The sequence below is a fragment of the Mugil cephalus genome, chromosome 7, assembly GCF_022458985.1.
Source record: "Mugil cephalus isolate CIBA_MC_2020 chromosome 7, CIBA_Mcephalus_1.1, whole genome shotgun sequence".
NCBI classification, from domain to species: Eukaryota; Metazoa; Chordata; class Actinopteri; order Mugiliformes; family Mugilidae; genus Mugil; species Mugil cephalus.
Genome location: NC_061776.1, coordinates 24,209,689 through 24,234,688, shown reverse-complemented (window position 1 = coordinate 24,234,688; position 25,000 = coordinate 24,209,689). Strand labels below are relative to the sequence as shown.

The 25,000-nt window shown below is 45.5% G+C and overlaps 1 protein-coding gene across 1 annotated transcript in view; it reads right to left on the bottom strand.

Moving 5' to 3' along the window:
* Positions 1-22,160, bottom strand: part of zswim5 (zinc finger, SWIM-type containing 5) — a 59,149-nt gene extending 36,989 nt beyond the window's left edge. Inside the window, exon 1 of the mRNA XM_047588981.1 lies at positions 21,552-22,160. Coding sequence (XP_047444937.1) covers positions 21,552-22,080 — 529 coding nt within the window. The 5' untranslated portion in view covers positions 22,081-22,160. The remainder of the gene's footprint in view (positions 1-21,551) is intronic.
* Positions 22,161-25,000: the final 2,840 nt, after the last annotated feature.

The following is a 25,000-nucleotide window of genomic DNA, read 5'->3' as shown; positions in this document are numbered from 1 at the left end:
GGGAGAAGCGCTTTAGCGAGCAAGAACAAATTATATTCAAGTTTTCGCCGCGCTGTTCAGAGGCTTAATGCGTGGCAAACTTAGCATGTTTCTCCACACGGGGAGGGGCGGCACACCTTGTTTAACGAGTCGGGCGCGAGCAGTGAAAGTAGAGGCGTTATCATCATAAACTGAGCGGTGGGAGACACGTAAGCTGTGTTTCCGTCACAGTGTTTTCTCACGATGAAGCCACTTTGTACGTGTTTCCATTGAAAGATGTTTCGTAGATGGACTGTAACCGTCATTAAGTCTCCTCTCACGACATTCCGTAATTCTCTCCACGTGAGACTTCACGTTGAGGAAGATGGACTTCGAGTGAACTGGTCACATGACCCGCCGCGTCATCTCTGGTGACGGGGAAATCCGAATAAAGTGTTTATCGATACGTCTGAAAAATCATCTCATGGGAGCGTAAAAGAGTTTTAGCGATATGATTGTCAGAAATGTAGGCGTTTCCATTAACAGTTTCTTATTGCGACATTTAGGTTTTATGCATTTCTGGGGATAATGGAAATGCAGCAATAGACTCCATACTACATACAAACAGCCAACGTGCATATGGTTCTGTTTATACTAGCTCAGCAAAATGTTGCCACATTCACAGGGGGGTACGTTCAGTTCTGACCTTCACACGCATCCTTTTAGACCCAGATAACTTATACGTATATATAACTTATACACATACATGATACATGTAATGCACTGCAAAAACACAGACTGAAGATGCCACAAAAAAAAAAAGACATTGCCTTGCGTGAATATGGTAAGTAAACTTCCCTTTACAGCAAAGAATTTGAGCAATAAAAGTTGCTAAGCCACGCCACTAGTTTCAGAATATGTTCTGTGGCTGATTAGTTGTCTCTGATTTGGGATCTTGGGAGGAACTAATTCCGGGAGCTTTCTGTTTTTTTGTTTTTTTTCTCCACAGAACCAGATATTTCATAGCGATGATTCAGCCCATAGCATCCCCATTATAGCCTTGGAAGGACTCGACTGTCAGTCACTTTGTTACTCTATTTCCAGCAAGTACCTTTTTTATCAGCGTTCTATTATTTGAACACTTGCGTAATCCAGCCTCTTACAAAATTGTATCTTTAGTTCCAGTAAGTTACTAAATGCCTCTAAAGGTTATCTAATGGAGATGTCTGAATGCTGCAGCATAATTAAACGAGGGATTGGTTTGGTCTTCATATCCACATATGAAAATAGTATTTGGTCAAAATCACTGATATTTGGATTTTATTTATTTATTTATTTTTTTGAGAGCCTTTCAGGAAGCGTGCAGATTGTAGGGAGAAGTGTAGGACTGGACACGAACCAAGAGAAGGAAGATGAGAGCTAGAGAATGCAGTGGCACGTCAGTGGGGGTTTCTATGTACTGTATGTGCTGCTGATTTTCAGAGTCGATGGCAGTAGATGGCACCGGTCCCATCTGGCAAGGACACAGACACACACCCACACACTCGCAAAGTCACACAATCATACTCAACCACATGCGCACACACAGCCATTGTCTGCAAGAGGGTTAAAGGGTCCCCTCCCTGCTGACTCCTGGATGCTTGGAGCACTAATCCTGTTATCTCCGTCCCAATAAGAAATGAATTAATGACTGGAGCTGGGAAAGGGAGTGCAGAGTGCTCGGCGACGGTCCTGCGTGGAAGCCAGTGAGCTCAGGTCTCTCCCTGCTCTGGCTTAAATTAGCAGAGAACACTGAGCAGATTCTCCCGGCAGAGACACACGGAGTTTTCTCTCCGCGTTTCAGACTGAAATATCAGGGAGGAGCTGTGCTTTCTGAAACTGGAAAGAAAAACCGCTGTTCTTCATTCAGCATGGACAAACTAGAAAACACTGTTACAGGTCTCCCTGGATAAAAGCCTCGACTAAATGCTAAATGTAATGTAACGTAAATGAAAATCTGTAATCAGACCCACTTTCTCTTATCGCGTTCCATTTACCTCAGAGGCTGGAAATCAGAAAACAAGATGGCCGCTTCCACGAAAGCGCTCGCCTTGTCCAAATATAACTCAGTGGAAACTTGGTCCCTTCAATATTTACATTTTTTGAGTGCAAAATTAAACTAAATTAAAATTCCTACCGTTTTTCTTAAAAAAAAATCTTGATATTAACTAACATTATTTCTACAGTTAAACTAAATTTAGGCTATTTAAGGTCCACAAATTGTAAATCGAAGACATAACTTGAACCAACTGATGAGTTTTTTTTACTAGAATTATTTGACCACATGAGACAGAAATTTATAAAAAATATTCAAAAGTTTTAATTGTAACTCAACTCAGGGGTAGTGATCATTTGTACTTAGAACTTATTTGTACTTAGAGTAAATGTAAGTCGTGTTCTATTTCATTTTATCAGTCCCCCAGTGGATATTACAGAAAGCGTGCAGAAAGGCAAGGTGCACATATACGCAATCTTTTGGTTAAAAGAGTTCTTTGTTCCTGCTTTTGCATTCAGTGTTTTATTCTTTAGGGTACATTCACTGGTTCTAGGAACTAGCCCTGTATGTACTACTACAGTACTACTACTACCTACCCATGTGTTGACAGACAATGACTGATACTCATCGATAAAATACAATAGTGATGCGGCAGCCGAACCAAACACCCTTCAGGATCTGTAGGCGCGTTACGTCTTTAAACATGAATCGAGAGGAGTGAAGAGAAGGCAGCGAAAGCAGCCCCTTGGCTTCCACTACGGCTATTAAAAGAATGATTTGATGATGGGGTGGATTTTTCCTTTCTTCTACAATCATCAAAGAGGATGCGCACACATGCTTCCACACACAGCGAACGGCCACATTTCAGCGCGTGCTCATGCATAGATGTGCATCTAAATGATCTAGACCTGCCACTGATGAATGAAAACACCTTCCCTTTGACACAAAACCAGCCTGGTCTCACTTTAAACCCACGGGGAAAACTGTCTGATCAGTGCTCAGAATATACACTGCATTCAAAACTAGGCCCGTTTGCAGCTCAAATGTCTTCTGTTGTATTTTCTATGGGGAAAAGAAAATCCCACCGACTGCGTTTCTATAACAGGAAGTCGGTGTGGTAATCATTAGCGAGGAATGGAACACCATACAATGCAGTGGCACAAGATGGGCCACAAAGGGACGAGATCTAAGTTTTCAAGCTTCGGGGTGAGGCAGGTTCATTGTGTGTGTGTTAAAGCGTGATAGATTCAGACACTGAGATCTCATAGTTGCTTTTCTGGTGTCATAAACTCTCCCTCTGTCTGCTTTGAACTCAACTGAAAGAAATTTCACAGCAGTCACTCCGTCCTCGGGTGCGTGCGCGCGCACACACACAACCACACACAATTTATGACAAAAGAAGAGGTCCTTTCAGTGTGAGGACCTGAGGGAGAAGAGGCAGACGAGCAGGGGAACTCCCCCCTTAAGTTGGCAGACAGTCATGACACAATCCTGCAGGGAGCAGGGGGAGACATGACTAAGATGTCAAAAGGGGGCCAGGAAAGAAGAAGAAAAAGTGGATCTATTACACTGCTTTTATCACTCTGGAAGAGATTTATTCAGATTCCCTGTTGATGTGCTTTAACTCGATTAAGGTAAAAGTTTGATCTCGCAAACTTGGTTTGTCCAAATCCATTATATAGTCCAATAGTGCAGACAGCGGACAAGTTTTAGTGGGAGGGTTTTTATCTGGACTCACCCCATTTGTAATTCATCATATCCAGCAAAGACCTGCAGGGCCAATCAACTGGTGTGGGCGGGCGTTGTGAGACGATGGAGGGAAGAGCTGCAGCAACAGTCACAGACATCATCAAAGCAACACGCCACATAACTCGCTGCTCTGATGGGTTGTAGAATAATCCCGTCCACTTGGGAAACGCCCCATAAAGAAATCCAAATGACTGCTACTCACGTTCTGATGAGTTCTGAAGCTATACCCCACCAACACAGGTGTGTTAATCAGGTTATGTTGAAACAGATCGTGATCTTATACAGTCGAACTAATCCGACCAAGGCTTTTACAAAAGTCAATGTCGTATTAATCTGATCACAGAGTAATTACTGAAGTGCTTTTAAACACGCTGTGACGCCTTTTATTTAACATGATCAATCAAACATACAAGGTTCTCACTCAAGACCAGTGTTTTAAATTGGGTTAGGATGATGTCATCCTTCTGGTTTCAGCTGAGGTGGCCAGAAGGGCTGCGCTTCTGGATTTCCGAGTACTGTACATCATTTACCGGATTTATCTCTGTATCTCGTTGCCATGGGAAATGTAGCGCCCTGTAATAAAGTAACGGGTTCTCACTGAGCGCCGGCAGCATTTAGAGCCGGTTTTGGCTTTGCAGTATTCGATATCAAAAGCATTCTTCAGTCTTGTGCTCGCCGGTCACCTACTACTGCTCTGCCGTCCATTGAGCCTGCTGAATCAGTCACCTGGCAACACAGTGAAAACTAGTGCCTGGTTTCAGCTCAGAGATTCAACACGCCAAGCCAGGCTACCAAAGGACCAACTAAATAGCATGCATAGCAACCCTATTTAAAACAGCCACTGCGGGTTGCCTCGCTGTTTTATTTTCTGATTCACATAATTCTTTAGGCGACAGTAAAACCTCAGGTTTAAGAAAGACGAGCTCGGCGCTGTAACACACGCAGCCGTGAGGCCAAGAACCAGCATATTTTTCTTCACTTTTGACTGGAACTGGATTCGTGTACGGAAAGATGGAAAAGGAAGACGAAAAAATAACAAATAAAAAGACAGGAACTGGACAGTTGAGAAAGTTCTGATCGCAGTGTTTGGGTTTTCCCACCAAGACACACACACACACACACACACACACACACACAAAGCGCCCCCAGGCCTCAGTAACCACAGGTTTCCAATGAAACGGTCTTTGTAAGTTGAAAGGTGTGCCAAACTGGGCTACAGACCCCTGCAACAAAAGCAGTGGTTAAAAGGCACCCTCAGGGGTGCGAGCCAGGGTCACTTGGTGTGTGCACAATGTGCGAGTGTGTGTGCGCTTGAATACTTTAGCGTGCATGGGCACAAAATTGGGAGTTTTTATCAAGTCTACAATGCAGTGGGTGTTTGAGAGCGTGCGTGTTCGTGGTGCGCCGGGCCGGGCCGATGTGTGGACTGCGTGGTAGCCACAGGGGAAGCAGCTAATAGTAATGAATGAGGACACGCATCTGTTTCACCAAAAGCCCATCAGCTGCGGATCAGCCGGGTCAGGTCAGCGAAACACAATGTGCATGGCTGTGGGAGATGTTTTAACTCCAGAACTGTTTGTGCTGAAAACAGCCTGCAATCAGCTGCTGGATGCAGGCGGTCCCTCCGCTTCGAGTGAGCTTAGTCATCACGTTCAGCTCGATGACGAATTTCCTGCAAAACGTCGAAAAAAATCGAATACATCCATGGGTGCTTCCATCGATTAAAAATATACCCCGAAATATTCATAGACCTCATCTTAACCTTAGCGAGAACAAACAGCAGTTGTCACTTTTGTTGCTCAATCACAGACACGAACACCAACCTAAACACTGCCGCCCTGACACAGCGAGCTACGTCCCTACTGCCTTTTTCCAAGTTCCGCCTCGATGGATGGATGGAGAAAGCAAAAGAAATGAGAGAGGGACACTGCAGAGGACATGAGGCTGAGTCAAGTCTAAGTAGCGGCTCTGATGCTCACCATGAACCCGAGAGGAGACCGAGACTCCAATCAGGGAGAATTATCCCGGCAAAAACCCTTCAATCACAGGGCCATGGCCCCCCGCTGCCACATCTCTGCTTCTCTCTTATTCATCTTCTCCTCCTTCCTACCATTCAAAATGAAGAGATGAAAGATGATGAAGTGTAATACCTGCGAGTACACCTTGTTAGTGTCTTTTTTTCCTCGGAGAGGAGGAGAGGACGCGAGAAGGAACATGGTGAGGAGTGCTGTCCGTTCATCGTAGGTGGCAAAAATGAAAAGAGGTTTTAAACAGCTAATTTGTTACATCACCAAGAAAACACACCTTGCAATGGATATGATGAGATGGACCGTGCAGCACGAGGCAACATTCAGACAAAAACGACGTAAACTCGTCAAAGTAATTTAAGAGTCTGTATCCTTTATGCTTACTGCAATGATCAGTCTATTAAACCATTAAGTGGCAAATAATTGATTCCAGCATCACAAACGTGTCCTAAAGCTTATTTCACTGGTGAATGAACACCGGGTTCAGGACTGAGAGAAAACAAGATATTTAAAGAGGCATTTTTGAGAACTTTGGGACGTGTTGACGAACTGATCAAATGAAGAACTACTTCATAGTTGCCGTCCTATTCGATTTACTATCGTCTTATCACCGGGAAAAACACACCCATCGGTTTATTAATCCCACTGCGGGACCTTTTCTAGTATGACATCAGCTAACTTTTTAGAATTTATAGTAGTTTTCGTATTCACTGGGAACTTGCAGACGCCCCCAGAAGAAGCAGCAGGAGGAGAAAACTTAAAAAATACTGTATGAAAGTCCCCTTTTTTTTTTTAGTTCGAAGCAGATGAGATAAGGCAGCATTTAATTGCTTCTTTCATAAGCGCAGCTTTAATCCCATTGTTACAGTGGTGGTGTTTCATCCCACTGATAACACACAACACTTTGAACACTGATTTACACACACACACACACACACACACACACACACACACTGTATAATATATATATACAGTATATAGACACACAAAGAATCTCTTTCTGCTGCCATGGCAGAAAAAGTGCTTAGTGGGCCGCATGCTGCCTTTTTGGGGGCAAATTTTAACTAGGTGAAAATTAGACTTTAAAATTAAATAAGAATCTACAGATTGTGCTCAGTGTGTGTGTTGAGAGAGGAACAAAGGCTTAAAGAAGGGGAAGGCGGGGGTAGGGGGGGGATTCAGATAGGATGTGGGATCCTTCCTCGCATTCCACACTATTCCTGTCAAGGTCAAGAAACAGAATAAAGCCAAAAACAAACTAAAATCCAATGACAGGAAGTTTAAAGCAAACTTTAATCATCCCATAAAATATGCATTCTCTCCCAGTAAGCATGATTTGAATACGTGATATTCTTATCAGTGGTTTCTGTAAGAAAGACGACCCGCCCCCCTGGGTTTGCAGGACAGCAAGAGACCTCCAGAGACAAAAATCCACCAATGGACCCGAGCACACACACAGAACAATGGTGATGTAGTGTAAGCGAGCGGAGAAGGCACATAATCCTGTTACACCATGACTACTACTAGAAACCCTGCAAAGATAAATGCCCGCAATTGGACGCACACACACGCGCACACACGCGCACAAATGCATGTAGCAAAGGAATAGGAAATCATTCACGGACCTAAAGTGGACATTTAGTAACCTTTTATATGCTCCCACTGTGATGGACAGTTTAAGTGGTCTGGGTTCAAACATCTTCGGGCCATCTTACAAAGGTAATGTTTCAAACCGTTGCATTAGCAGGAGGGGTTTTTACTCAGGATCCATTTGTTCATTATGTTATTAGCAGAAATTTATTTACAGCTGCTAAAGGCAGGCGCGTTAAAGTATTAAAGCAGAGCCCGAGAAGCAACTGCCAGCTGATTGCTTTCGGTCAGCTGGCAGAACGGGAACGAGCACCGAGTTCAGGCTCAGTGTTCAAGACAAAAATATGACAATTACTGCCCACAAGAGAACTGTTGTTCTCCACAATACACGCTACGCATGGAGGGAACGGCAACAGATTCTACTACGAACCTGATTCTTACACAGTGTCTGACATTAAAATCTGCAGTGCCCACTTGGCCGTTTGAATAAAAAACTTGTAGGAGTCTAATAAACCGCTGGACAGAAAAAAAAAAAAACAACGTGCGCTGCCCCGTCTCCTCCATCTTTGTTTGGGTGAGGGGGGTCTGGATGCAGCAGGTTGGGGTGAGGGGGGGTGTGTGTGAATGGAAGAGCCAGGAGAGGGCATTTTGTTTGTGTGTGTGTGTGTGTGTGTGTGCGTGTGTGTGAGAGGTCTCAACCAGACTGATCCCCACGGCTGTTGACCACATTAATCATGTTGCACAGTGTGTTTGTGTGCGGTGGGAGCTAGTCCCTTCTGTCCCCTCGGTGTGTGTGTGTGTGTGTGTGTGTGTGTGTTGCTGCACTTGACTGCTCCTATCAATTCAATTTCATTTCTCCCTCTGCTCCCTCCTTTTCTCCCCCCCCCCCACCACAGAGCTCTGTAGTCTCTCTCCCTCTCTCTCATCCTGTGATGGACTGCTGAGAGCCTAATGAGGTCCCTCCCTCCTCTTTGGCTTTTTGTGACTGTGGAGTGTGTGCGAGAGTGTGAGCAGGGGGAAGGGAGAGCCCGAGGTGACAGGTTGGTTATGTACTTCTTACATTTGCCTTTCAGCTCCCCTCTTCCTCCCTCCTGTCGCTTCTTCCTTGCTTCACACCTCCTCCAGCCCCCCCCCCCCCATTTCCCTCGTTTCTCCTTCCTTCACACCCTCTTCTCCCTCTCTTCCATGTCCTTCCCTCTCCCCCGCCCTCGTCTCTTTTCTCACCCATCCTATCCTTTTTTCCATCCTTGCCTCCTATCCTCCTCCTCCTCCTCCTCCTCTCTGCAGTCATCTTACCATTCATTTGTCGGTGAGACGGCGGCCTAATGGGCCATAGCAGGCCTTCCACTAAAGAAACCCACACAGAGTGCTGCTATTATCAGGCAGGGAGAGGCAGGGAGGAGGGAGGCGAGCGGACAGCCAGAGAAAGAGGGAGGAAAATTGTGCAAAACACAGCAGAACAATGGTCACAAAAAAAGGCAAACCGGGGTGATTCGTTTCTAACGCTCGGCCCAATTAACCAATGCAGAGGAGGCATCTTCCAGTCTCCGGGCCTGATATTATTGTGTGTCTGCTCACTCTGCCGGTCGGGAGCCGGGCTGGCCCACACAACAAGAGGCCATCAGCGGAGTGATGCGAGCTGACGGCCTCTCACAGATACAGTAGATGAGTCAGAACAAGGTGCTGGAGCGGTTTGCCAAATTTATACGCTCACACGTGTAAGACTGAGTTTAAGTCACGTCATCTGAAAGGACGGCTAGGTGGAGCTTTTAGCTAGTTGGTGGAGAGCAAAATCGAGCTAAAACGAGTGAAATACATAAAAGACATATATTGGACAGATTATCAGAAACGGGAGCTAAAGAAATAGCATTAAGCTGTTTGCAATCTGATAATAAACATTGCAAATGAATTGGAAAACGACAGCAGGTTTCCATATTTAGCCCGATCCGTTTGGTCGGGTTAGTTCACCGTGACCCTCCAGAAACCATGGAGACACATGACGGACGACAGAATGACAGAATTCATTAGTTAGCGTTATTTTTTTCCAATTCCTCATAAAACTCGTGACTGTTATCTTTAGCTACGTTTCCCAGCAGCCGTGAATAAATGCGGTCATAGAGAACGACTGACAAAGCAAGCAGGGATGACTATTTCCTCACAGGAAAAGGGGAGTGGGGCAGACTTTTTGAGGGACTTCGGGGTGGAGGGGTTAGGGAATAAAAGAGTGGTGCCCTGGTCACATTTCACATGCGCACGGTGAACGGCTCGAAGCAATTCACCCACAGAGGAGGCTAAGGTCTATTTACTAACGCACACTGACAGCCTGAATCACCATAACAGGCAACGTGGTCTCCAAGTGATATAATTCTTCGTAGTTTTAGCGCCAAGTTCTTCCTTTAAACCCTCATCCACACATTTGGAGACAGAGAGAATTATCAAAAGCGCAACATGACCAAAGGCAGACGAACCATTGCAAATGTAGGAGGCTCAAATCATGGGGTCAAATGAATTACAGATTAACTACTAACTACAACCAGCAGAGAAGTTTTTTTTTTTTCTGCAGGGAATATGACAGAGCTATGGAGAAAAGGATCACATCTGTCATCTGTGAAAAAAAACACTGAGCAGATCACAAGCCAAAAGAAAGGAAGATATTGAGCATGGTTGCTGACTCCAATTTGCAGAGATCAAAGTCAGCCAAATGTATGGAAATAGTTTCTAATCCAACTATAATGGATGTCACACACACACACACACACACACACACACACACACACACACACACACACACACACACACACACACACACGCACGCACACACACAGGCTCCTATGGGCCCCCGTCTGTACTGCTGGCAGTAATAGCACTGTTGTGAAGGGCTTTGAGTGCTGCTGAGGTTGTGAAAGCACACAGGATACAGACATTCGCTGCAATACACAAGCATGTGTGTATTAAAAAGAAGCATGAAAAAAAAAAAAAAAAAAAAAAGACGATGACTATCTGTCCCTGAGATCTATGATCTACGACTGCCCATTCCAAGTGGAGATGGGCGACACAATAAAGAACCAAACTCCCTGCATTCAAAGATGGAAAGCATTAGCATAGAGATCAAGAAACGGTCAGGGCCAGCTGACACAAAGGCAGACATTATAGGAAGAGGAAGACTTTTCATTACGAGTGAAAGCAGCTGAATTGAATTGTTGCGTATGTGGAACTCAATAAGCCGACGACTTCACTTCAAGTTGGCCCATTCAAACGGTTGCCACACATCATATTGCATGTGCGCTGCTGTAATCTGTACACAGTTTCCTTGACGGTATTCCGTTTCTGATGCCTGCACGCTGAACCAAGTGACCAGAGCTAAAGATCCTGCACCGCGTAAAAGGTCAAATATAATCTAATTGGCTCCGAGAGCCTCTGATCTTTTCAGCGTTATGATTCAGTCTCTAATTTCAACACACCAAGAGAGAATCAGAGACTTGATCCCATATAAAGGAATGACTGTTGAAATGCGGCGTTTGTTTCTGTCTAAATATACATGTATATAAATGCGGTAAAAAGCTATGGCCGCTAGTCTGTTAGCTTTGCATAAAGACTTGAAACAGGAAAGCAGCAAGCCAGTGAGTTGGCACAGCATGTGGGTTGTTACAAAAGGGCAGGCACCATCATCGTCTATCGCAGACTAAACAGACGAAGTTTGAAAGCTTGTAAACAGCGCACTTAACTATGTAGTTAGCATGTTAGTGGACAATTCCTGCCATCTTTGAACTAGAAGCCACAGCAGCACTTGGCTGGCAACATCTATGGACTTTGTAACATTTGAGAGAACCCATCTGCCTCACAAGGCTAACTATCCTGTCTTCATGTAAAGTTTTTTTAATTATCAGAAATAATTTTCTACTTATTTCTAAGGTTTAGAATTGGCAAATGCCAATTTGCAACGTCACGTCTTCATACCAGGCCATGCTAATCATCGGATGGCTGGAGATTCATATGTGGTGGTATTAAACTCCTCATCTGAATCATGTAAAGTTTTCGCTCGATGTGAAAGGGGCGACCCGGGTCAACGTCTCGGCGATCAGCCTGGTGTTTTAACGGCTCGGCTCGACGCGGCTTCGGTGTGAACAGGAACGCCACGTCGACCCAGGTTTTCTGCTCCGATGTTGACGTACCTGCCTGTTCCATTCTGACTCGACGGCCTGATCGTATCACTGTAGAAGCTTCAGCACAAAAACAAGCTTTGGTCTACTCCCATAAAGACTGATCTCTGAAGGGCAGAGATTCTTGTAAAAAAAATTTTTCAATCAAACAAGTCAAATGTGTTGTTACACGGTTGTGTCCCGACCTGTCCCGACTCGGGCCGATGTGAACGCGCACCAAAGACGAGTCGCCCCGGGTCTGAAAATGATTTCAACGTGAAAGCGGTATAAGATGTGGGAGGTTTCCATTGGGGGGCGGAGGGCACATTTCTATCCAGGACTGCGGGACTTTTCTTTAAATGTTCGGATTAGCGCATTCAATACAATTATATTTCATTACCCTCTGTCTGAAAACCCGAAAACTGGCAAGTTTCCTACTTCCACAGGATACACAGACTGCAACCGAGCCGAACTATCTCACAGCAAAAAAATCTGAACTATTCCAGTAGTTCCTGCAGCTAATAAAAAGCAGAAAACAACACACACACGCACACACACACACACATTTAGACACAACCTGTATGAGAGTTCTGCTTGGCTGACTTCTATCCAACCATCAAGCACTCAATGCCAGGGCACTGGCGTACAGGATAACGCTGCTTTTTTAGCCTCGTCAAGTTTAAAAAAGAGAAAGGAAAAGGCTTTGAGGTCCATACCATCATGGCAGGTTTTAATCTCAGGGTAAATGACTCTATTCATAAAACAGTTCAGGCCTAAACTCATTTCATGTGTGTTTAACCCCGAGAGATTTACCTCTGTGTCTTTTTAAAACAAAGCTACCTCATTGCTTTCCTCCCCCACTTAAGTCATCCTGGATTTCCCCTCCTGTTGTGTTCCATGCCACAGGCATCGCTTTCTTTTTTCTTTCTTTTTTTTTTTAATGGAAACGTGTGTCACTTAATTTCACGTGGGAAGATTAAGCGAGATTATATTACATGAAGTAATAGCGTATGGAATATAGTATTTGTGGTGAGGGACACTGCAGGATCACTGGACGTGGTTTGATTTGGGCCCGCTTTGCATTTCAAATGACCCCTTCCCCTCCACGTCTGTCCATCTCTCTCTCTTTTCTCCCCGACATTTGTTAGGCAATTAAAACCAAACGAGGACATAACAGTGCGGCGCGCAAGACCGCGCTGTCCCTTTCAAGCTCGTCCTCGCTCGTGTCTGCCGACGTGGACGGCGGCCAAATGTGCGCAACGACCACAGTAAACGCACGCTTGTGCACATACAGAAGGCCAATAAAAGACAGGTGTGGAACTGTGCAATAACTGAATCCAGCAGGCTGTCGCTCACCGCTGACCTCGGACGATAACTGCACAGCCGCCGTCGAAGCTAAAAGCACCGAATGCAAGTAGGAGGAAACCATACGCCGGGACGGGGACGAGGAGCGCGACGACGCACGGTAGTAAAAATGTTTGCTCTGAGTTTTACATCAGACACACACGCACAACTTTGACACACACACACACACACAATGTAACAGTGAGAATGGAGCTTTTGTTGAGGGATGTTGCTGAGCAAACAATACTAACAGCAAAGAATGACAATTTTGCTTGCTGTTACAAAGAGGGCAAGAGTGGAAATGGAAACGCTGGAAATCGGTGTGCGAAACACCTGAGGCCAGGTTAAAACAGAAAGCACATCAAGACCAAAAAAAAAAACAAGAAACGGTGTTAAAAAAAAAGTGAAGCGTACAGCAAAAAAAAGTTGTATGAATCACGTGAGCTGTTCAGTTCTTGCATTTTAGAGGTTCTGTGGCTTTCATGTTCTGTGGGGGTTCTGTTTAAACGTCTATTTCAAAGCTGACGCTGTTTTTTTTGGTTTTTTTTGCAAAGATCGGAGCAGAACCTTCGGAGGACGTGGTCTCAGAGAGACTTAAAGCAGGCTTGATACTAAATAGTTTGCAGAAAGTGTCCTACGGCTACTTAGCAAATGTTTAAAGGGAGAACGTTTCCTCAGAGGAAGTCGTGGAATTGAACTGGATGAATGTGACCGAAGCAATCGCGTGCAAATGAAAAAAAAAAAAAAAAAGCGAGCTGCAGAAAAGGGGGTTCAATTTATTCAACAAGCACTCCAATCTCTGGCAAAATAAAAACACGTAAAGCTCCCTCCTTTTCTGTACTGTTGACAACGAGAAGAAGCAAGTAGAAGAAAACCACAACACAAGTGCAATGACGATTTCAAAGTTCTGTCAAAGAGCTTTTACTGCCTGTGTTGACTGCAAGAGCAGCCTTCCTGTCTGTTTGATGTAAATATGTGGTGCCCACTACAGCTTCTGCAAGGAGTACATACAAATTAGCTGTTGTTGACAATGAGCACACAACCTCAGAGTATATGCGCCCTTTAGCAAGGAGAGAGATCGCTTTAAGGGGAAAACGTCCAAATGAGAACAAAGTCTGCTTTTTCCTTTTGCTGATGTCTTAAGTGCAATTGATGGAAAATTGCACACGTCTGACCTTTTCCAAACTGCTCCTAACATCCGTTAGAACTTTTCTGCACTTACTCGCCAGTTCTGATGCGGCGCCTTGGCGATGGACGGCGTGCGAACAGCACGGGCGGCTGGCTTGACGCGCAAAACGCCAGAACTAGGTGTTAAATAAAAAGCCCCCTCCAATAAAGATAACAGCACGGACCCATTGTTTAACCGACAAGAGCGGAGCACTCAGTGACAACACGGAGACAAAAGGCGACCGCCGCGCTTTATGCGTCTCCAACGTGACGTACAGATAGAGGAGGAAGTCCTCAAACAACAAGCTTTGATTAACGGTTTTATTTAATCAGGACTCGTGCACTCTCACTCTCCCACACACGCGTGCGCACAGGTGCCTCTCGCTTTGATGAGCACGACGAGCGAGCATCCTCCTAATGGCCTCGTCTTTCACGAGCCTCTCGGAGAGCTAATAAGAGCGCGAGGACTATTTGTTTTACCGATTTTCTCTTTTTGAGTGCGACGGCCGTGGAATTAATTACACTGATTAAATATTGTCTGTTTTTGTGCGGTGGGAATGAGCTGAGGACAGACAGTGACAGCGCGTGAATACTAGCCTGAGTGCTAGATTTTGGGGCTACAACTGTTATGAATGTACATGGATAATTAGATATAAAAGAACAAATGCACTTTAGGAGGGAAAAGAAAAAAAAAAAACATGCACATTTTCAAACGAATGCTCCGGCACCAGCTACAATTACCACTCCACTGAAGGTTAAAGCACTTACAAGTTCAAAATGCACTACTTCTATGTATGTAAGTAATGACGAACATTTAAGTAATAATAGCTTTTTGAAACCACTTTTCTAAACAAAATTAGAAAAGGGCACAGGAAAGAATACTGATATAGTTAATAAATAATATTGTGAAACATACTTAGAACATTAACACAGGCAACTAAACCCACTGGCAAATCACTTTCAAGTTTAGCTAATGTGAACGAACGGTGCAATTCCAGAAGACAGAGGGAATTACTTTAGCATTCATTTGTTGTTGTGTATCTGGACTATATCTGGACACGAGACAAGTAGAATGTTGTCAATGCGCTGTAAAGCATAATTTACAATACCGGGGGTAGAAGTGTTAAGTCGCGTTTCATCCAAAATGCATCTCCGGGTTCACGTGACTTTGTCGCCAAGCAGCACAGAAGGTTCTCCTACACATCATCTACTCAGACGTCGTCTCTATGTTCTGTGCCTCAGTGATTTCAATTAAACCGTTGATCCGCATTTATCAACTTATACTCCAACATGGGCTGCTATGTTCTATGGAGCAAACACGCACCGCCTAGCGGCATAATCACAAAACAATACGGACGCACTAGCGTACAGGTATACATTTCCTTCAACGGTGTCGATGCGCCACCGTACAATAAATTAGGCTGAAAGCTTTTATACGTTCAAGGGGCTTTATGGCTGTCATTGAAAAATATGCCAAAGGTTAACCACCTGGGGGCCCACTTTGACATTCTTTCCACGGGGCCCCAAACAATTGCTTGGTTTAGACTGCCTGTCTGTCTGTCTGTGGGCCTTGAACTACGCTAACCGGTTAGACTCTCACATCGAGGGGCGTAACATTATGACCACCTTCCTAGTATTGTGTAGGTCTCCCTTGAGCCTCTAAAATAGTTGGGACTCATCAGAGAATGGACATGGGGGTGTCCTGTGGTGTCTGGTAACACCATGTTGTTAGTGGGTCTTTGGGACGTTGGGTCCTGTGGGTTGAGGGGAGGGGCCTCTGTGGATCATCCCACTGATACTTGATCAGTTTGGGATCTAGTGGATTTGGAGGCCAGGTCAACACCTTGTGCTTTTTTAGTTGTTTCTGAAGCGTTTTTGTGTGTGTGTGTGTGTCTGTGTCAGGTTGCATCCTGCTGGGGATGGCTGCTGTCATCAAGGAGTGTCATTGCTATGGGTATGGGGGGTGTCTGGTCTGGCCTAAGTGGGTGTTACATGTCTAAGTAATGTCCACATGAATGAATGCCAGGTCCAAAAGTTTCCCAGCAGAACGCTGAATTGTCACAGGGTGTTCAATGTTATTCTCTTCTCCTGTCAGTGGTTTTAATGTTGTGACTGATGTGTGTTTTTCTTCAGTGAAAACAGCGGCAGGTTGAGGCTGGAGACGGAGCTGATCAGAGCGGCAACAGTTAATCCCTTCCACGGCTGAGGTGACTTGAACAAGCAACTAAAGCATGAAAATGCTCCTGGGACGCTATATGCGGGGCCGTACTTAGCACTGTGTGCACAAACGGAAAGGCTAAACGCAGGGAACGAGATTCCCTATGACGGATTAACAAAGGATAACAAATAAAATCCACACCACTAAACCAAAACAACGAGCTTTGAGCATGAACACCACAGAGCTGTTGAGTCTGGTTTGAGTGTGTGTCACTGTGATATCATACATACAAATTCTATCGCGTTAAATATTGATGGGAGCAACTTTAAAACTAAATCTAAACAAGAATAATGAATAAACATGAACTCATTTCTAGCCTGAGGGCGCGCCCGAGATCAAACGGCGCAACGCACACCATCAGCTAACTTACACCGGGCTCGGAAATCTGGGAAGTTGGTCTCGATAAACCAGAAGAACACGAGAACAACATCCCAACAGAGTGGAAACTCTGCTGAGTCGCGCGCCCAGAGCATCGCCATCGACCGTCTGACCTCTTTCCCACTCAACAGGCATGACTGAGTCTTTCCAGCTTCCCCGAGTCCTCCAGCAAAAACTGCTAGCGCTTCCTCAGCTGCAGCCTCGCACGAGGACCGGGGAGGACACGAGGGGGCAGGCGGAAAGCGGAGGAAAAACCTTAAGATCTTGTTTTGGCATGACTAACGGCCTTTAACTGGGAGGGGGCTTACCGACAGAATGTGATTAAAGTGCAAGTCATCGCTCACTGATGGAAGTTACAGAGACAGAGGGGGTGTGTGAGAAGAGCATAAAAGAGTTCGATAGAAAACACATTGACTTGCACGTGGGCTGACGATCGAGGGAATTAGAGGAATATGAAATAACAAGAGGGGTGAGAAAAGGAGGTGAGGAAGGAGAGATGCCGCGCCAGTGGACTCGGTCTCGACTCAGCCCGGGAAGAGACACGGGAGGCGAGGCAAGCAAGGATGATCTCACCTCGCCGCCCCCTCCTCATGTTCTTTTATCACAACGTGCTCCAGAGAAGCTAAAGAACAGATTGACACCAGAGGCTTGCGAGCTTTTCCACAACAAAGAAGCCCCACGGCCATTTTCCCAGGAAGTCGCATCTGAGGACATACTTGCGAGACGAACCGAGAGCCACACCAGGACCGTGCAAAATGAAAATCAGGAGCCGACACTCCGTAAATACGTCATGACTGCAATCTGCTGAGAAGATATATGTGGTGATGGGGAACACAAAGTAAGAGGTGCGGAGTTAATCACAACAATAAATTTCCTCATTAAGCGATAGTTCTGTTACAGCAGAGGCAGAAATCCCATCAAAGTGCGACACAGATGAGACACTGCCAACTTTTTTTTCGACTGCTCTCTAACTTAAGCGTTAGTTTTAAGCTATTCCAGACGTTCCGGGATCTCAAACCGTGTTTCCACCGACTGACCGTCAGCGCGGCTTAATCCCGTTCGACTTTGCTGCCTCGCTTTGTCAGAGTCACCGGTGCTTCAAAAGGCGGCGGGGACCCATTACAGCTTTATGTAACGTCAGAGAGGCCGACACGCACTGCACCCCCACCCCCCTCCTCGTGAACAGGGATTTTTTTTCTTTTTTATACAGCTGGGCAACAAAGCATGACCCAATAATCCCAAAACTTGACTCAAAGCTAAAGAAGCCCCCCCCCCCCCCCCCCCCCCTCCCTCCACTTATATCCCTTCCTCCCGCTCTCCGAGGACTTTATAAAGACTTCTGAGCGTATGTCTATGTGTAGCGTATGAAGGGGGCCGTGAGGGGGGTTACAAAAACAAGCACGCTTTGCTTTGATTATTCTAATTATGACTTGGAGCGAGGGCTAGATTATTATGAACACATGGGCCAACGAGCTCTTGATGAGCTCACGTCCCTTGAATATTAGCGTTAAAAGGGGCTGACACACAAAGGCCTTTGCTCGTAATGCCAGGGATGACGGAGGGCATCTGAGGGACGTACCAGTTAAATACACAGATGTCTACAATGGTAAATGATCCCTTTTTCGGGGGGGAAAATAAATATCGGACGCTAAAGGCAGGCAAGCGGTGAAACATCAGGTCCGGTGCACATAACCCGATACCAGATCTCATTAGAATGCATCTGGGGAAAAAAAAACAAGAGCAACTCCGGAGTTCAGATTAGGCGCACCGATTCCGAGAAACCGGAACAAAAACAAGTCAAATGGGGCGCATGAGTTTATAGGAACAGGACGTCCTGCAGTGCCTCTGATAGCGGTGATGAATCATATGTCATGATCGCCCAGCTTGGGGGCTCATCACGTCGGCATTGTCAGTGTTCCTGCTTTCGCATCGATACAATCCAAGGTGATTACCATGAGGATGCCTGATTCGCTGGAAATTGGTTAACTCTGAGGATGTCGGGTAAATGGCCGGCTCAGTCACCCTGGAGTTAGTCAGTTGATTAGTTAGCGTCTTTGTCCACACGAACCTTCACAAAAACGTGTCGCGCGATGATCCACACACACCGGTGCAAACAGAAAGCAGACGTTCGGCTGCTTAGATTTTGAAAACAGGGGCAGAAGAGTAACGGTGAAAAGTAAGTAATGTTTTGACGCAATCGGGCAGTGTGCATTTGTGTCTGTGTCACTGTTGTCAAAAGTCTCCGTTTCATTTCTGCAAGTCCAGACTACGACACCACAGCAGAGCGGCTGCTAAGTGCAAATGCAGCAAAATTGGACCCTGAGACTGAGGCAGCAAACAAATGTTGAACACATATGGAAAAACAAAACAGAATGACTTTTTTTTTTGTTGAATAACCGTAGCTGGGACCCCAGTCGAATCCATTAATAAGCAAACCACGCGGTTCAAAAAGTCGAACGCCGGCCTGCACTTCCCTGGGATTTCCGTATTTCAAACCACGCATCATCAACTTGCGAGTGTCGGCACGCGGCCATTCCTGATCGCAACGCAGCGAGGTCCCATTACAGCGTGCCCGAGCCCCGTCCACCTTCCAAAAAAAACAAGTATTGCCGCTATTTTAGGTGGCAATTACATTACGCCGTGTCGGGTGAAAGCGGCCCCGAGACTTGTCATTTAGAGCCGCGTAACGCAATCCTCGGTGAGCGCACCGACGAGCGCGCTTGGTTGCCCGTCCTATCTGAGTCCCAGCGCCAGTAAACAAAACAATTGTTCCGCCGTTGAGTCGGTAAGGTAAACCATCCACAGTAACCGGTTCCCACAGTCCACAAAGTGAAGAGCCAGCCAAGTTTTTATCTTGATGTCACACGGGCCGTTCAGCTGCTGTGCGCGTTTTGTTGACAGAAAGACAAAACCGTGCGCCTGCCTGCTATGAGTGACCTTGGGGGAGACTGGGAACGATTTGCAGGTGAGGCAGGTAAGACTGGTAGTGTTTGCTTATGGGTGTATGCTTTGTTTTGACTGTTTTAAATTTCAACGGAAGTTCATATCCAGTGGCAAAAAAAAAAAAAAACGCGCAACAAACTTTAAAGTCAGCCATACGGCGACTCTGAAGCTGCAGATGCAAGGACACAGTCCCTAGCTCTTCCGGCTTCACCTATGTGGATGAGAGCCGGTGTGCTCGTAATGGCAGGAAGTGGTAAAGTAGGCCATCACTTACAACTTGCTCGAGCACCTTTCGCACAGATCGGGGTTTACACACAATCTTTGCAAACGGCGAGATTCAAAGCGACTTCCACAACTTCACTGATTGCACAGGAGACGTTGCTCTGACCTACCAGCACTCCCGAGATGACTCAAAAGTTGCAAAACTCAAGAGTGCGAGATTGCGACAAACCTTACCGGGGGCTGATCTCGATTTCGCATTCACAAGTCTACGGTTTCATTTAGTTATGGGGGAAGAATCAATGAGCATTTATGAGATGCAATTAGATACAGCAGTTGGAGGGAGGGGGGGCAGAAAAGCAGCAGCCACAATTTGCAGCCCCCCCCCCCCCCCCCTTGATACCTTGAGGAAACATGAAACCCCAGACAAGCTCCAGTGGCTCTCTCACACCATATGGCCTTAAGAAGAAAAAAAAAGGCTCCCGGTAGCCATAAAAAAAAGACTGGCCTTTTTCTGACTATCCATCGGTTTCATCCCGTCAATTTCCCTGATGCCTGAGCTCATTTTGCGGCCGCGCAAGAGCCGGAGGGAGGGAGGGAGGAGGGGGAAGAGAGTGCGAGTGGAGACGGAGCTTTGCGGAATGGCCCTTTGTTTGGAAACAGCCTCTCTCTCTCTCTCTGCAGGGCTGGAAATGCGAGACGCTTATCGATCATTTCAACTGGAAACCTTTTGTGTTGCGAGCGACCGAGGGGCTGCGGGCAAACGAGCCGGCGGACGAGGCTTTTAATGTCATGTCGCAGCTACTAATGGGTTAACTTGAAATCATAAACACAGCACAGATAACTCCCAGCAACGTGTATTTTCCACGCTGCTGGTAGCGGCGGCGGCGACTGCGCTCTTTGTCCGGTCCGAGCAGCAGCAGCAGCAGCAGCAAATAAACAAAAAGCTGTGGGGGGGATTTTATTCGGGATTAACGTTGGATTAATCAAAGTAAGGGACCCAATAACCGCCTTTGTTCCTTGCCTAAGCCACCCTCGGCCGATGTTGAGTTGAGGAAAAAACGACTGGTGCGGCGAGGAATTCACACAAACAAAAATAAAGCTCCGACGCCGTAACGTTGGGTCCTTTTGTATCCGCGTCTGTCAGCCCCCCTCCTCCTCCTCCTCCTTCTCCTCCTCCTCCTCCTCCTCCTCCTCCTCCCTCCCCCTGCCTCACTGCCGGGGTTACGGCTTTAGCCAGCTCCGGCCGTCGACGCGGAGCCCCCGGAGAGGCAGAAAAGTGCAGATACTTGCCGAAACACGGCTCTCACAGTTGCGGAGTGGAAAAGGCGAAAACGTGTGAATGCGAATAGCAGTAATAATAATAAAACATCCAGGCAAAGGCGCAGTAGTCGGCGGCATCGAAACAGAGTCATGAGAATGAGAAGCCACAATAGGAAGCCCTTTAATTTTTAAACAGCAGCTGCTCAGCTAGGCTAGCAAGAAACCTTATCTTCGCTTCCCCTTTTCACGGAGGTTCAAATAAACTCCGAATTCGACAGCAAACGTCTCCCCGTGACTCCACTAAACTAAAAACACGCACCGAACCACGGGCGGTTTTAAATGAGCCCGAAGTGGACGCTTTGAATACTTTCCGCGATAGCAGGAAAAACTTCCATCAATCATCCCCTGTGAAGATCCAGCAGCAGAGGCTCTGAAACATTCCACGGGGTTCCACAGTGCCAAAAAAAAAGAAAGAAAGAGAGGAAAGACCCGCTTTATTTATACTGAAATACTCCACTTACCGACTTGTAAAACGTTTTCCACACAGCCGGTCTCAAGCAGCCTTATACCCCGGCGGAAAGGCAGCCCGTCTCCCGTTCCCACTGCTCCGGCTACCCCCACAGCAGACGTAGTGCTGGCGGTAGATCCTCCGCCGCCACCGGTGGTCGTAGCTCCAGACCCAGCACCCCCAGACCCACCGGTAGCCGGGGACGGACCTTCCTCGCCGGCGACTCGGCACTGAAACGAAGAGTACATGCATATCTCCTTTTCGTTGCGGGGAAAAGACCAGTAGACGATGCGGCGCTGGACGGGCTCCGGGATCCGCTCGAAGCGCTCCTCTACTCTTTCAAAGGCCCACTTTTCCGCTACTGCCTTCGCGGCGCAGTCCAAGAGGGACTCCGGAGAACGATACCGGGAGCCGGGCAACCCACTGCCGTGGCCGGGCCCTGGACCGGGACCTCGGGGTGCAGGACGAAGGCAGGGTCGCTTGCTGGCCGGTGGTAAGGAGAGGAGAGGATGAGGCGGCTGTTCTCTGCGTCCTTCCGCCATGGCGAGCCGATCAACACTGTGGAGACGGACGGTGTGCGGACACCGAGCAGCAGCAGGAAACCGACAACACACACACACACAAACACACACACTCACACTGAGCAGCCAGTGTCAACTGAAACAGGATCTCAGACAACACTTCCCATCGCAACTTTCAAAGTAAAACAACACTGACCAAAAAAAAGACGTCTTACTTAATAAAGATTAAATAAATAAATGTTTAAGTTGAGATCACACGCTATGGCTTTTTATATTAAAGGCAACATACGGCACTGTTTGACCACATTAACATTTCGATTTTTTTATTGAAATACATTTCAAATACCACTTATTAAAATGTTTGCCATTTTTAAGTGATTAGATGAGATAAATGTCTTCAAATATCAGCTTTCCACTTTTTCACATTTTTGTGTTTGATGTTAATTGTTTTCACTTCTGCTGTGAGGATAGTGATGCTCTGATAGAGTATATCAAGAACAAATCATCATTCACAGATCTGTCCCATTTCTGAGGGTAGTATGCCTACCGACTGCAAAGTGCTGAAGAACACAGTTCGGCTCAGAGGAAAAGGAAGCAACACCCAAAGATGCAAACGATCATTTCAGTTTGTTATAACAAAATAAAGTAAATTACTCAACTTCTAGGAGTTTTGCCAAATTCAACAATGCTGACCCACAATCAGCCTTGTTTAACTTAATCTGTTTGTCATCCTCAGATTTTCCAAGTTGTGAAATCAACAACTTTGCACTACTTTGGCTCAAAAACCCATGGTTGACCGGTTACTTCTGACTCATATGATTCATTCATTGAACTTCGTATGAACTGTCATGTATCAGTGCATTCTGTATACAACACACAGTAACACAAATAACAAACAGATGAGAAAACAATTTAAAACAGATAACAAAGTTCAATTAAAATGTTCATAGAAAAAAAATAAGAAATGAATGATGGACATAGGTACATGTGTACTGTGCGTAATGTACAAGACAATTTATAGTCATTATTAGTTTCCTAATTTCATTCATTAGTTATTCAGCACTATTAAGTGCCCAAAAGAGATGCTAACAGCGATCCAACTACTTCCACAAGTGGATGACACACACACACACACACACACACAAAACTATCGCTACAGACAGATACAGTCAGCCACACACTGGCCAGTAGTGATCCACGAGCTCCATCCATGTCATCAAATTTGGTTTCATTCTATGCGTTCAAATGTTTTGAAATCATTTCATCCCATCCCTTTCTTAACTGACAGTATGCATTTGCAGAGCTTCAGAAACTATATTAGTCTATCTATCTTTTTTTTTTTTTTTTTTACAAATTGCATTTTGGCATATAGGAAATTGCAATGTCTGTCTCCCTATATTTTTTTTATCATTTTATTTTTCATATTGAGGTTCTAACAAATCTTCACTCTCCTCATAGATGGATAAAGGGTCACAGGAGACTTTTTCACCATTCCTGCTTTAGAAGCTGATGCTTAAAATAAGCTGATGCTTAAAATCTTTCATGTTAGAATCATATGTGCTGAAAGCGTTTTGTCTTTTATTTTAAAAGTCAAACACCTTGATTTCCTGTCTCCTTGCGTGTGTCTGTGTGACTTGATGCGGAGTAGCAGGCAGAGAGCGCAGCAGAACAGAGGGATGGGGAGAGAGAGAGAGAGAGAGAGAGAGAGAGAGAAGGGGGTCAGTAAATTGATGGGAGGTGGAGAATGCTGCACGTCACTAACCAACTCAATAACAAAACACTCCAGTCTCCCATCAGCATGTTGTGCCAGACACAGTTCCCAGATCGGCTCTCTTATATTCTCAACACTCTCTTTTATTTATGTGAGCAGGGGCGCACCACCAGGCCAGGCAGACCAAGCAAGTGTTTAAGGCTCCATCGAAAAAGAAAAGAAATGAGAAAAGGGGGCCCCAAATGGCTGCCGCATGGCATATTTTGACAACCATAAGTCGGCTTAAACCTATGAAGGCCCTACAGTGCTCAGACAATACTCCCCAGGCCCCTCATTCTATCGAGCCTATGACAGATTTTGCTAGTTCAAACTGAGGGAATAGCACACAATGTTTTTGCCTGGGGCCCCCCAGAACCTAAAATTGCTACTTTATGGTGAAAATAAGGTGAATAATACGTAAATAAATAAATAAATAAAAGGATTCCACACAAGTAATACTCACATTGAAACCTTGCTGTGATTTATCTTAATACTTTCTAATGTGCTGACACGTCATTAGCTGTTCTTTAAACCAATACACACTTTGTCTCTCCAGTCTTCTTCTCTTTGAAATGACAGCAAGGTCCTGACATGTGCGCATTCTTTGAGAACGATCCCAGCTTCAACTCATGAATATCAAAGTTATTGTTTTGCTAATTAAATTCACACCATTATGTGTCCTATAAATATCAATTACCTCCGGTCAGCAAATACACATTCATTTCAATGGGTGCGGCACAGAGTTCTGAGCCTTTTTCCCACAGCAGGACACAAAGGGTTTAAGTTTATACTCAGTCTGACGCTTACTCTGCAACAAAATGCAGACTGCTGCTCATTTACCTGAGGCTATACCTGAATGTTCTATTGCATTCTATGGCCCTGGGAAGCTGAATAAACAACTGATATTCTTGTTGGTGTCCAAAGCATTTTTTTTTTTTTTTTGGTCTGCTTGTGTATTTAGCACTAAATGCAAAGCTCTAAAATAAGACATTATAGAAGCAGCTGTTGCACTCTAGTGTGTGTGACTACATCAGTATGTTTACATGCACATGAAAAAAACAAATTATTGCCTCAATCGGACTATAACTACAGAACTTAAGTGCATGTAAACACGTTACTCCGACTAAAATCGGGGTTCTCTTTATCCGATTAAGACACCCAGATAATATGATTGGAATTCGTTTTTTTCCG